General features: G+C 40.3%; 1 protein-coding gene across 1 annotated transcript; it reads right to left on the bottom strand.

The window, feature by feature from the left end:
- Positions 1 to 7,281: 7,281 nt before the first annotated feature.
- On the bottom strand, positions 7,282 to 8,160 carry LOC135468017 (transmembrane protein 45B-like). The gene has a single exon (XM_064746060.1). It carries the CDS (start codon positions 8,158 to 8,160, stop codon positions 7,282 to 7,284), a length of 879 nt encoding a protein of 292 aa, XP_064602130.1.
- Between the last annotated feature and the right edge of the window lie 7,271 nt (positions 8,161 to 15,431).

Consider the following 15,431-nt stretch of genomic DNA (forward strand, 5'->3'; position numbering starts at 1 on the left):
GGTGTAGGCGAGCGTTTTGTGTGGATTGCTTGTAGTTTAACTTCGCTGTTATCATTTTTCCGTTTACATGACTAGGATATGTCCTTCTAAAAGTCCGACAATTGTGTGTGGTTTACTAGTAGTTTAACTTCGCTGTCATCATTTTTCCGTTCAGAGGCCTGCGTGGCTCAGTTGGTTAGCGCGCTAGCGCAGCGTAATGACCCAGGAGCCTCTCACCAATGCGGCTCTGCCCGGTTTCCTAAGACCATAATGCTGGTCGCCGTCGTATAAGTAAAATATTCTTGAGTACGACGTAAAACACCAATCAAATAAATAAACAATTTTTTCCGTTCACATCACTCTAATATGTCCTTCTAAAAATCCGACAATTGCGTGTGGTTTGCTTGTAGTTTAACTTCGCTGTCATCATTTTTCCGTTCACATGACTATGATACGTCCTTCTAAAAGTCCCACAATTGTGTGTGGTTTACTTGTAGTTTAACTTCACCCACCCCAACCACACAACCCACCCCCAGATCTCTTATATTTGTTATTTGTGGGCAGCATGGAGCGACCACCAGATACGCGTGTATCTTCAACATAACATGGTCACAGTAGCAGGAGGATATAGAATACATTCAAATCGAACATGTTTTCATGACTGATTATTTGCGCCTGCGTCTTCCAGCTTTTCACTGCGTTGTTTGTTCTTCCTAATTCAAGACAATTATTCTTGGGCAAGGCCAAAACGAAAAGTAAATAAATAAATAAACATAAATCTGGTGTAGCTGTCAAAGAGTACACTGTAGGTATGGGTTTCCCATCTATCACTGCATGCATTTAAACTGTCCTCACACTGCATAATTCACAAAATGGCATGGATTATGGATCGTTGCAGCACAATCATTCAACAGTTCATTCAATAAGGTTTACTGTATATTTCACCTAAAGTGTAGCATTTCAAGTGTCACACTTTTCTTGATTCTAATTGATTAATCCACATAATAGGCCACTAAAATTTTTGTCAAGTCTGATTAATTTCTTCTCAGACAAACCAAAGTTTTTACATCAGAAGTATAATACGTGGCATTTCTGGGTTACTGAGATATTAATTACCTACCTGAGAGTCCCACTTTAGGTTCACCAGCTTGGGATAACGTGCGACTTAAAAGACTCAAGCTGCATCGATGTCGCGAAAGTCAGATGACCCGCGGTTCACTAAATCTCAATTAGCGCATACACACAGCTCTACTGCGCTCTTCGTCCAGTCGAACTCTGCCTTGTTTCAGGTTGCAAGTAAAGTATATAATATGTTAGCGCTGTTGTTTGTTGAAATGACGATTCTTACTGGTGGTCAGGCTTGGCCTCTCTATTGAAGGAGGGGCGATTGGATGGGAAGACTGGTAACATGTGTTACCTGAGATCTACATATAGTGAGCGACAGCTTATTTTATCAAAATAAATATGGGTTGCTCGTCATAGTCAGGAGCGAGACGCGTTATTTTAGCTGTTGCATTAACCATGCTGTCGCATACAACAAAGGGAGTGAATGTAGCACACAATGGAGTCAAATGCAAACTACCCTGTGTGGCAAATGGCATAGGTGTGCATAGATATGAAGGCCGCGTGAGTTTTGCACAACCTGTACTCCCTGGAAACTTCCTTCTAGTTGCCTAGGTCGACACAACACCCGCGGCTGTCAGAATGAGGAGGGTCGTAATACCCGGTGCCGGTGCCGCGTGGTGGTGGTGGTGGTAGTGGTGCTGTGGGGTGGGGGGTGTGGAGGAGGGAGTGGGATGGGGTTGGGAAGGGGTCGTTGAGGGGGTGGCGTAATTGGAAAAACAGAAGCATTTTTACAGAAAATTGTGCATCAAATTCCATAATTTTCAATTTCAAGAAAATATTTTATGGTGTTTTAACATTGTTTCTTGTTGCTTCATCGATTGGTGTTTTACGCCGTATTCAGTGTTTTTTAAACCATTTTTGACAGCATCCAAATTATTACATTTGTCAATTTCAGGGCTGCCATGCATTGATTTCCTTAGCTGCAAACTAGTTCATTATACAGATAGCTTCGCATTCTATGTGGATCATGTCATCATGAATGCAGCACAATTATATATCGTTTTTCACGGATCTATTTTTAAAAATATTAAACATAAGCGGTCCAAGTATATATACCGATGAGGTGCACCTTGAGGCGCACCTTTTACTATGTGTGAGCACAAGGTGCTGCAATAATGGACGATACGGTTTAAGGCTAATTTCCCAGACGACTTTAAACAAAAACTACGCACGAACTAAAAAACTATGCATGAAGTAAAAAGTCAGCAGTTTTCAATGATGCCAAAAAGAAAAAAATGATGCAAGGAATGTTTTATAAAGGCGCATGCTAGTGTATACAAGTTATCGTTAATAAATATATGTTAGCCTATGCGCATTGATTGCACCTGTTACACCCAAGAATGTAGTGATACTATTCAACACGATGATGCAGGTCTACATACTGTTCCAACATAACCGCAGGTTATATTTAACACGATGATGCAGGTCTACATACTGTTCCAACACAACCGCAGGTTATATTCAACACGATGATGCGTGCCTACATACTGTCCCTACATAACCCCGGGTTACATTCAACACGATGGTGTAGGCCTACATACTGTCCCTACATAACCCCGGGTTATATTCAACACGATGATGTTGGCCTACACCCTGTCCCGATACAACTCGGGTTACGCGAGATTAGACACCAGTATGAGGTATATATAGAGCGCCAGAAATTCTGGACGCCCCAACCATATTTATTTACAAGAGAACTGTACTGTATGTTTATTGCTGTATCCAAGAAAGGATAACTAACAATATCAGAAATGACGCTAAACCTCCTCTTGCTAAGTCGGTGTAAGACGACAACCTTGCCTTTGTCCACGTAACATGACTGTCTGTACAGGCTATAGTTTCCTGTTTGAAGAGGTGAAATGATCAGATCTCTGCATTATATTCTGATACTGACACTTCAAAACTTCCTCGTATACAACGTCGCAGCTCTATCTCTAGATTCTGCATTTCCTGAATTTGTCACTAAAAATGTCGTTTTATATTCTGTGGCTGTAGTTACATTCGGAAACAATGTTCACTTTAGACATCACTGAAACCACTTGCAAATATTGTTAAGAAATCTTCAACAGTATGCCATATTCATATATTCTATTTTGCTCCACAAGACCCAACATTATGAAACGCCATGGCGCTACACTCCTTGTGCCGACATTTTCATGTTCAGACCACTGGCGTGCCTATTTATTCCATACATTATTGATGTCGTATTTCGCACAAAATATGTATGGTATGTATATACATGCTTGGGGCTTTGCGTCGATTTTTCGGTGGCCTCCGTGACCGAGTGTTTAGCGCGGTGCAATGACTCAGGAGCTTCTCACAAATGCGTCGCTGTGAGTTCAAGTCAATCTCATACAGGCGTCCTTTCCGGCCGAACGTTGGAAGGTCTGACAGCAACCTGCTGATGGTCGTGGTTTTCCATGACTTATCATCACAATACTACAGCCATACCGTGGAGACCATATGTAGTGAACATCACGTTATTCCAACAGAAAATGTCACAAATAGTAAAAAAAGCACAACACTTTATTTGAAGCATGTTAATATATTTATTTGTGTGACATTTTTAAGAGTTCAAGATATAGAACGCTCTAACGGCGACGCCTTGGTATAAATGTACGCGTGATTGAGCAAATACCAGTGTTATACGAGAAATGAGGGGAACATACAGGACAGTGTAAACAATAGAGTACTGAATGCTGATCAGAAACACACTGTAGGAAAAGTAACGTAAAATGATAAACGTTACATGGTCAACACCACTCATAAGCTAAGGACATATTTACAACAAGGAGACAGAGGAAATGCTCTGTGTAATTTAATACACTGTAAACAACATATTTGAATACAAATTCTGAGACGTCTGGAAGGAAAGAAAATTGCGTGCCCGGATATATGTAGCACATAATTAACAGAAAAAGTCTTTCACTTGGAAGATCATATAAAAGATAAACGGAAATGTTATCATGTGAGACATAAGGATAGACGGAACTTGATAACAATGCCACTAACGGTTCCGATATAATCATGCAATAAGCATATAATAAATATTGGTGTGTCTGCAAACACGTGGTTACACATGAAGATATGTTTCTGAGTTTCTGTTACGTGGTGTAGACGTTTGAAGCTTCTACATGCAGTCTTTGCATTCTACCATCCGTTTCAAGCTATTTCTAAAGACGCCACATCGTGATACACCTTATAAGTACATACGTACTGGGGTCATATATACATGGAGCTACGCTTCTATATCTTAACTGCACTGGGGCGATATAAAAAAAAAATTTATGTAGAGAATCCGTGAACGTATGGAATCAACACCACTTACAATAGTATAGCAATCCGTGTCCCATGGAATGAACACCATCTATCTGCAACAATCCGTGTTCATAAGGAATCCACAGCATTTATAAGAGTGTAGCTCGGGAGCAGTTGTAACAGCTGAGCATTTATTTTTATCCGACATAAAAGGAAATCTTTATAAAGACAGCTAATCAGACAAAACATTTTTTATCATGGTATACGATGGACACTACAATAACCTTACTTTTATTGGGTAGTGCTGGTGTTAATAAGGACCTTAATAAAAATATAGCCAAACACGTTTGTAATTTTATTCACCATACCAAGCCTTTAACTACGTAATATATCCTTTCTTCCGTAAGTTTATTGTGATTTTTTCTTCCTCGTATTTCTGTGTAAATTAACAGTATGCACCTTAAAAAGGTCCACGTTGTATATATATGTTCAACATTTCTAAATGCACCTGTTAATCATTGTGTGTATAAAAAACATCGCTTAAAATTAGTAATGGTTGTACATGTATGATGAAAACAAAGCTATATGCTTAATGTTTATACAGTGAAATAAAAGCTTGAAAAGAAAATAAGGTGTCACAATCAACAGCATTTATAAGAGTATAGCAATCTGTGTGCACAAGAAATCAACGGAATCTAAAAGGGTGCAACAATCCGTGAGCACAAGGAATTATTGTAATGCCGGTCACAATTTGTAATCAGGAACACTCAAGGCAGGATTTACTTATCTACTGAACACTTTATGAACGATAGGAAAACATGCACATATAAATTAGACAGATTCACACTAGCTGGTGTAACTTCAGCTATGGTGCAATTGTATCGCAGAGTCGGTGGTTCCGGGGCTCTGGGTTTTCTTGACAAGTGACAGTACATTTTTATACAAAAACATACAGCATAGTAACAAACAAGTTTTAACAAGGTTTAGAGATATACAATTCTAACAATAACGTACATGACTGGTCCTGATATGCAGCGTTGCGGTGGATTAAAACAGTAGGTGGTCACCAAGCCTACAGTTCCACTGCAAGACCAGATTAAAACAGATTATGTGTAAGGCCTGCTAACATTCACAATACAACAGAATCAACGGAATCTAAAAGGGTGCAGTAATCCGTGAGCACAAGGAATTAACAGCATTTATAAGGGTGTTGCAATCCGTGAGCACAAGAAATCAACGGCATCTATAAGGATGTAGCAATCCGTGAGCACAAGGAATCAACGGCATCTATAAGGATGCAGCAATCCGTGAGCACAAGGAATCAACGGCATCTATAAGGATGCAGCAATCCGTGAGCACAAGGAATCAACGGCATTTATAAGGATGCAGTAATCCGTGAGCACAAGGAATCAACGACATCTATAAGGGTGCAGCAATCCACGAGCACAAGAAATCAACGGCATCTGTAAGGGTGCAACAATCCGTGTGAACAAGGAATCAACAGCCTTTATAAGGGTTTAGCAATCCGTGTACGCAAGAAATCAACACTATTTATAAAAGTGAAGCAATCCGTGTGCACATGGTATAAACACCATTTATAAAGGTGTAGCATTCCGTGTGCACATGAAAACAACAGCAGTTATAAGGGTATACCAACCCGTGCGCACAAGGAATCAACAGCATCTATAAGAGTGCAGCAATCCGTATGCACAAGAAACAGCATTTATAAAGACTTAGCAATGAGTGTGCACAAGGAATCAACAGTACAATCAATAATACATACAGAGTCAACAAAACATATCGGGGAGCGCTGCAAGCCCTTTCTTCCAAATCAACAATATATTAGCGTATAAAACGTGTAAAGGATTTCATATAGCAACTATTGCAGGTAGTGCGATGTGACAAGAAAAATATCATCAGCTGACTAAACGTTAGAGACAACGGGCCTCGTTTTGACAGTTGGTGTAAAAACGCAAATGTTGAGTCCTCTAAGGATGGTATTTCTGTCTTTGTTTCCAGGGCGTAGGACCAGCACAACTGGGAGGGGAGAGGTCTTATTTTTGAACAAACAGTTTTTACACCAACACTTTCCCCTTCCCAATTTTTAAAACTGAATGTATAACAGGTTAGTTTTCAGGACGTCGGTGTCTTTATATAACAAGAAAACAATATTCAATTATGTAACATTATCTTAGCGAACATTAGCTACACAGCTGGGCGTTTGATGCCACAGAGTCGTGTCAAATAATTTCCTTACTGTACAATGTACCATCGGAACCAACCCAATAAATTACTATTTAGAGTCCTATCTGAGATCCAATACAGCTCATTATTTACACGGCTGTAAATATATACTCTAAAACCCTTCTGCATATAACACAATTAAGACCCCAGCCCTGATATTATGATAGACACTTTTACGTTTGTACCTAATACTTATATGGAGTGGAAACAGTATTGCTTTAATATAACTCCATGAAAACAGTGCACAACAGTGCATACATCTAAAACTTACGGGGGGCCATGATATTCACATTAATATGTTCATAAACTATTCTGCACTAACTTCCAACTTTCCAAAATAAGCTCCACAGCTAGACCAAAAAAGGTACAAGATTACATGAAAAACACGTATACACTGGAAGCAAAAATACATTTTCTCACAAATATAACTATGAAAAATAAAGTAACTGCTTGATAATAACTCTGTGAACCTGAGGTTATATATTTTTCTTCATTTTTATACCACGAATACTTTTAGTGTTACAGCTAATTACTGTAATAGTACTTAGAATCTATTGTCATGCACGTCTGTTATTCGTGAAGAGCTGCTTTAGAAGTCACTATGGCGTATATGTTTTCTCTAGCTGTTTCCCCAAAACATATAAAACATAAGATAAGTATACATGAGTTTGCCTTTTATCTGTTTACTCCCACGGTCGGTTGCTCAAATTCCAGATCACTGCCACTGTCAGACTGTACGCACACAGCCGACTGATCATTGCTTCCTGAATGCAACAACCTTTTTAAGCCAACATCGTTTTCAGCGATTCCATTTCCCCGACGACAGCAGACATGGATGGTTACGGCCGTCACCAGTAGGATAATGAAGTCAGCCAGCGCGTGCCACGCAAAGAGTATGGTTGCCAGTGTTAATTCCCCGTGTTCCTCCTCGTTCCATTTTATTGCATTTGGCGATGGGTTGTAAAGAATAAAACCAACTTGCCAAAACCAGGTGCCCTGAATAAGCAAAAAGTACGCCCGAGCCAGAGGGGACAAGATAGAACGTCGATATTTCATCTCTACAATCACCGAGATGATACAAGCGTACACCACATACAACAGTAGTGTATGAACGAGTATGTCCAGTTGAGTGCGGCCATGAAGATGGAATTTGAAAAGAAGTCCTTCGACCATGAATGCCATAGCAAGAGTTACATACTCAGTGTCACGTGGAAGGGGGGCTTTGAAATGTTGTAACAAATCAATTACACCATTGAAACCGAAATACGCAAACATGGTGGCATGTTGAGCATTTCCCATGAATACAAACTTCCCATTGTCGAATCCTGTAAATATCTCTATGCTCAAAGCAACTGTCGTCAGCAAAACTTTGAGCAAACCTTCCAATGGAAAACGCTGAAGTTTGCCGTAAGGAAAGTAGAATGAAGCAAAAGATTTGAAGCGCGTGCCTCTCTTTGAGCTTTGCTGAAACTTGAGACAGGCACAGATAGTTAAGAAAAGGGCATATATGACGAAAAAGGTACCGGGTAAGGCGTGGCCCCCGAATGTGCCCATGGTCCAAAACTGAAGAGAGCTCTGAAATAATAAGAAAAACAAACATCATCAACTTAAGAATTCAGGCCGATTCGATACAGAAATGGTTGACGTTCTTGCGACATCGGCAACAATATGGAAAGCTGAGAGCAATGTTCTAAATAGTCGATTGTGCCAGAGAGAGTTCCAGTTTTTCAATATTGACAGAGGTACTAAATACAATTATATACAACACTATATGAGTATTTATATGAACGCTTTCCGTAACATATTAAAGAAACCAAAGCTTGAATGATTTGTACTGCCGCTTCACATAACTGTAACAACACACTAAAAGCTCCGTGCTGCTTGGAAGACAATTATGATGTGTTTCTACGGACCTGCGATTGCGCCTGCGTTATAGTCCATTTCATTTAGAGAGTAACATTATGAATTAGAAAAAGTGTTTTAACTTCATTGTCCATGCAATAATGTGAACTTCAAACACATCAATGTGTAGAGCTTACGTTGTTACGTGTAACTGACTAAAGGCAATTTTGTAACGAGTATCAACCTATCTTACAGGTAGCTGAAAATAGGCGACTCTGTAAAAGAAAAAGACTATACTTCATGCGATTGCTCAACGCATTCGTTACAGTCTTTCCTCGGGCAATGCGTTCACAATGTGTTTACCTGTATAACCTACCTACAAAAATCCTCGTCCCATACATTAAAAAACGGGACAGAACCACAAGGGCGGATCTAGTGAATGATAGTGCGGATTCGATTATCACAGCACAACAGGCGAGGGTACAGAGGCCGCCTAGGCCCCGGAAGCCCTACAATCCAAGACAGCCGGAGATGCGTTCTCAGCCGTTTCGAGGATATTTTTTGCCTTCTAAGAGCTTCTCAAAGTACATACTATGTGTTGAAGCTCTATGGAGCAATGTATGCGCAACAGTCACTCTGCCAACGTCTTCTTATATTGGAACCTGCGATCTTTCTCTCTGCTTATTTACTTTTGATTTGTTTTCTACGCAGTATATTGAAATTTATATAATTTTGTATTTTAATGCAATCGTACCGAGAGCTCTCCGCCGTCCGTAGTCCTGACTGACTTCATATAAATGTCAATACATTTCATAGATCAAATAAACGAACTGGCTGCGAGGATATTCTAAAACGTTTCATTTCCATGATCGCGGTTATTTGCATAGATTGTGGGCACCTTATACCACGCAGAGGAAAACCATCCACGAACCAAAGCAAGTCACTGACAATCTACCCCATATGTGGTAAAATTGCGTGGCCGAAAATGAAAGTGTTAAAGGCGAGGGTCCAGGGGCCACTTAGGCCACGGAGGCTCTGCCACCTTAGATTACCACAGACATCAGATTGAGCAGACATTCAAAATTAGGGCACTAATACATAGAATTCAAGGAGTACAAAGCCGTAAAAGCTACATGTTTAAAATTTTTTTAAAAAGGATTAAAATTTGGGCGGTAGTTTAAAAGTCTACCCGCGTAACATTAGGTGAAGGTCCAGGGTTCAGGTAGGCCTCGGAAGCTCCACGACCCTAGATTGCTGTATGTTCGAATTTTCAGACATTCAAAGTTAATTGGTGCCCCGAGACTTGGGGTCAAAAAGAGGACGGGGCCGAAAACTGACAAAAAAATTTAAACTTAAAAATTGTAGAGAAGCGAAAGTTGTGTATTTAGCCAAACGCAAAATACTCCAGGGTATTCATGTAACTCCCATTCTCAGAGGAACTATCTGACCAGTAATCCCAAAAGTAATTGCATGACCGTGCATAGACACTGGTCATAGACACTGGTCACCAGCTGTCCTTCATTTTGCCCATATACTACTTTATACATAACGGTTTGCACACGACTACAATAGGATGTAAACGTAAACGGGCCAGCGCGGCGCAAACACCCAGGAGCCTCTCACCAATGCGGTCGCCGTGAGTTCAAGTCCAGCTCATGCTGGCTCCCTCTCCAGCTGTGCGTAGGTGATCGTGGGTTTCCCCCGGGCTCTGATTCGTATCCTCCCACCATGATTATAACCGAATTATTTATATGTGAAATATTCTTGGGTACGGCGTAAAACACCAATAAAATACATAAATAAATAAATAAAATCAAACGACACTGGCGTATTCATATAAATACGTGTGGCTCCCTCTCGTGCCGATCAACCCTTGACTTGTCAATAAGGTTAGAAAAGAAGGTAGAGAAGAACTCGAAGATTATAGTTTTAAGGTAAATGAAGAAGTTACGCCAACAATGTGGGTTGTAGAGAACAAAAGCAACCAGCTGACCTGAGTAAGCACAAATTAAGCCAAGGTGGTTAATTCATTTGTTTTTAGTAACCCCTCTATTTGATGCATACTTTCAATCAATAGTTGCTTATTTTCGGAATTGAAGTCACCGATAAACTTACTGGGAGTCCGGAACCAGCTTAGCGCCCCAAATTCTTATTCTAATAACTCTCATCGTTGAGGTCACCACGGTATACGCTACATAATTTTAGGACTGACCACTGGAGTCTTTGAAAAATTATAGTTTAGACCCATTTTTACGTCCCAAGAAGAAAGTTCAAAGCCTCCCTCCTTGTAGCTTAATATGATGGGACCCATCCTGAACTACATAGTATATGATATAATGGTTGCGGCTTTACGTTGGTCAACCATCTTTTTAAAAGGTTACCTGGTTTCCCTAATCCATAACTGCCCTAAACCTGGCATAAGGAAAATATTCTACAGAATGGCATTTAACTCAAATCAAACGAAATGATTAAATTCAAACAAAAAATACTTTTCACGGACTTCCCGACGGCTTATCCACCTCAGCATGGCTAAGTTAGGGTCAATAGACCTAAAACCTCGATACTCGTTAAGAACCACTGCAGTTGCACATAATATACAACTATTAATAATCACGTCTTGAGGAAACCGTCATTGATCTTAAATCCATTAAAGACCTTCCAGGTTTAACTGCGCCTTACGCTTTGTCAGTAGATATGGAAGCTCGAATCACCAAGTATTTTATTTATTTATTTATTTGATTGGCGTTTTACGCCGTACGACGGGGCCAGTATTATGGTGAGAGGAAACTGGGCAGAGCCCGAGGGAAACCCACGACCATCAGCGGGTTGCTGGTAGACCTTCCCACTTACAGCCAGAGAGGAAGCCAGCATGAGCTGGACTTGAACTGACACCGACCACATTGTTAAGAGGCTTCTGGGTCATTACGCTGCGCTAGCGCGCTAACCGACTAAACCACGGAGGCCCCTCACCAAGTATGAAACAGTTCCAGGGAATAAAGGGACTACATACACTTCCATGGATACAGGACCAAAATACACAGCTCCATGGACACAGGACCTATACACACAGTTCCATGGATACAGGGCCTACAAACACATTTCCATGGATACAGGGCCTATACACACAGTTCCATGGATACAAAACCTATACACAGTGTCATGGATACAGAACCTAAACACACAGTTCCATGGATACAGGGCCTATACACATAGTTCCATGGATACAAGATCTATACACACAGTTCCATAGATACAGGACCTATACACACAGTTCCATGGATACAGAACCTATACACATAGTTTCATGGATACAGAACCTATACACATATTTCCATGGGCACAGGACCTACATACACAGTTCCATGGATACAGGGCCTATACATACAGTTCCATAGATACAGGACCTATATACATAGTTCCAGAGAATACTGGGCCTATGTACACAGTTCCATGTACACAAGACCTATATATACAGTGTCATGGATACAAGGCCTACATACAAAGTTCAATAGATACAGGACCTATATACACAGTTCCATGATTACAGAACCTACATACACAGTTCCAGGAACCCAGGACCTATACACACAGTTCCATGGATACAGGACCTATACACACAGTTCCATGGATACAGGACCTATACACACAGTTGCGTGGATACAGGACCTATACACACAGCCCCATGGGCACAGGACCTATATACACAGTTCCATGGTAACATGACCTATTATACACAGTTCCACAGACACAGGACCTATATAAACCCACCTCAAGGGAACACAGGGCCTACATACACAGTTCCAGGGAATACAGGACCGATATACGCAGCTCCATGAATATGGCACCTACATGCACAGTTCCAGAGATAACCGGGCCTCTATACACAGTTCCACAGGATATAGAACCTAAATATACAGTTCCATGGTTACAGGACCTACACACACAGCTCCATAATTACAGGACTTATATACAAAGTTTCAGGGATACAGGACCTATATACAAATTTCCATGGATATAGGACCTATATACAAAGTTCCATGGATACAGGACCTACATTCACAGTTCTAGAGAATACTGGGCCTATATACACAGTTCCACAGGATACAGAGCCTAAATACATAGTCCAATAGATACAGGACCTACATACATAGTTCCGTGCATACAGGACCTATAGACAAAGTTCCAGGAACACAGGACCTACACTCTTCCAGGGAATAAAGGGCCTATATGCAGAGTTCGGATACAGTACCTTAATATACAGTGCCTGAAATACAGGACTTATGTACACTGTTCTATGGAAGGCAGATCCTATATAGACTGTACCAGAGGATACCAGACCTTAATACACAGTGCCAGTGGATACAGAACCTATGCATACTGTTCCAGGGGACACAAGATGTATATATACATTGTCGGGGGATACAGAACCTATACACACTGTCTCCAGGGATACAGAACCTACATACACTGTTTCATCAGATACAGGATCTATTTACACAGTTCTAAGGAATACTGGATCTATATACACAGTACCAAGAAATACAGAACCTATATGTATGTACACAGTTCCAGGACCGATATAAACAGTTCCTTCGGATACTGAGCCTATATATATATATTTTCAGGGGATACTGGATATGTTCCAGGGATATACAAGACATGCACAGTTCCATGGGATACAAGACATAAAAACACGGTCACAGGGACTATACAGGGCATAAATCACCGTTCTAAGGGATACAGGACCTAAATACAAGCCAAGTACTATCCTTTTGGATGTTGCTATACGTGTGTAAAATACCTGTGGCAATTGCGACGCTCCCCTGAAATGTTAGCGCTATGGGTGGAGCTACATTAGACCCCACATAGATCTATAGCCATTAAGGCAATAGTAGTGAACAATACGGCAGTGTGCAGGCCTAAACCACTCATTCCATTCTTAACTGCTAAACTACAAGTCACATACCACGTAGCCAGCCCAATTTATAAAGCCGTACGCGGTCGAGCGCTGATCTATCTAGTGTAGCCAAATTATCATGGGGTCGACCAAAAAGCTTTTTCTGACCAACGCTCTGCCGGTCTGAGATCCGGTCTGGGTATTGTGGCCAAACGGCAATGGGAAAAGACTCAAAACCCCTGCAGATTTAATTGCTGTGGTGTGGTCAACACTCGCTACGCACCAATAACCAGAGGGTGCCAGACGCTAGGCTTATACACATACACACATCATATACGCATGACAGATCAACGCCTTTATATGTAAACGCCTAAAATCCCATTGCGTTGTAGACATAATAATGCGTCCTCACATAAAAAATGTACACAATTCATGTGAATAATAAACAAAACACACAGGTATTAACAAATGGCTACGTAGTGTGTTGACAGCTGATAACGATGATTTCGGCTCAACCTGCTCCGCCTGACCCGCCCATGACGATTACACTACCTTAGGCATAGAGGCCTATAGATGGTTGCGTTTCCGTCGCGTGTGTAAGTCATCGTATTTATGTACCATAGATGATTACCACGAACGGATATTAACCCACCTGACAGCTTCACCAAGGTTCCACCGGGCAAAGGTCACGTTAAGAGACTTCAACTCCGACAGTCTGATGCAGTTGCCTTGCGACACGTAGGCCCTATACATGTACTAGAAATATCTGCAGGCGAGACCAGTCCATTTACGCGTGGGGGGGTAATAGATGTTCGACTTGTTTCGCTCTGTCAAAACAATTATGAACCTAAATACATATTGCCTATACGTTATCTTATGGGAATATTTGCTTGATTCTTGTAAAATTAAACTGTTACTGGTGTAAGTGTAGTATATAAAGGTCCTACATTGATGCTAGTAAACATCATTTTACAGGTTTCCTTCCGTTTTTTATTTTTTTAAATAGATAAATAAATATATTTACCGATATGCAGAGGGTGGTAAGCCTTTTTTCTAGCTCCTTTCCACACAATGCGCGCGCATAACGCGCTTCATCAAATGTATTAAATGTACAACAGCAGCTAGATCAGCTCTACCAAAAAAACAAACTTTTCATTGTGTGACAGGCAGTACTTTTTATCACCTCATCAACCGCCCTTGTTCTTTGACCTCATGCCTCTAGCTGTGGTCATAACTGTTGCAAGGCGTAAGCCGTTTCGGTACTTATTCTCTAATTATACATGTACATATATCTGTCCTAAATAATTGTTCATATGTGCAGCTATTTTTATGTGCAAATAATGGCATATGCGCAATTTAAGTGGAAGTCTTTTGTACCTACACGTAAAGTAAAAAAAAAATTTTTCTCTCTATACGTATATAAGATTTCAAAATATAGATATAAAGAATAGCGCATATAAAAGAATTTTACATATGTACACTAAGCATTTAGTTTTACATATGTACAGAACACCATGACACAGGTAAAATGTTTTTGCTCATTTGTGCAGTTAGAGAATAAATATACCAAAACGGCTTGAAGTGTGTGTAACACCAGAGGAGTTGAAAACATTAATCATTCCGTGCATTTTAATTTTGAAGGAAAGCAAGGGTTTTGATTTGAGCAATAGTTTTCACTCGTTGACTAATAGGGTCTGTGTAAAAAAAAGTCGGTACATCTACACAAAAGTTTTCCACATATGTACTAATAACCGAAGTTTTTAGACATATGTACAAATATTTGAACTTAGCCTATGAGTACAATTCTTTCATGTAGTATTTAAACTTTGTTACAGAAAGGCTTCTCATATATACTGTACGAGCTCATTGCCACTTCTCTATGAATAGTTAAGGGCGGATGTGGACGAATATTTGTTCGTGAAGCCGAGGTGAAATGAGCTTGCGAGTTCACAAATCCACCACGCAAAAATAGAACGAGTCTACATAGGCAAGTATTTATTCAATAACCTTATTATAATTCCCCAATTACCAATCAATTCAACTGGGAGGAAAACTTTAGACGCCGAAAATAAAAACTTACACAAAA

The sequence above is a fragment of the Liolophura sinensis genome, chromosome 1, assembly GCF_032854445.1.
Source record: "Liolophura sinensis isolate JHLJ2023 chromosome 1, CUHK_Ljap_v2, whole genome shotgun sequence".
Lineage (NCBI taxonomy): Eukaryota > Metazoa > Mollusca > Polyplacophora > Chitonida > Chitonidae > Liolophura > Liolophura sinensis.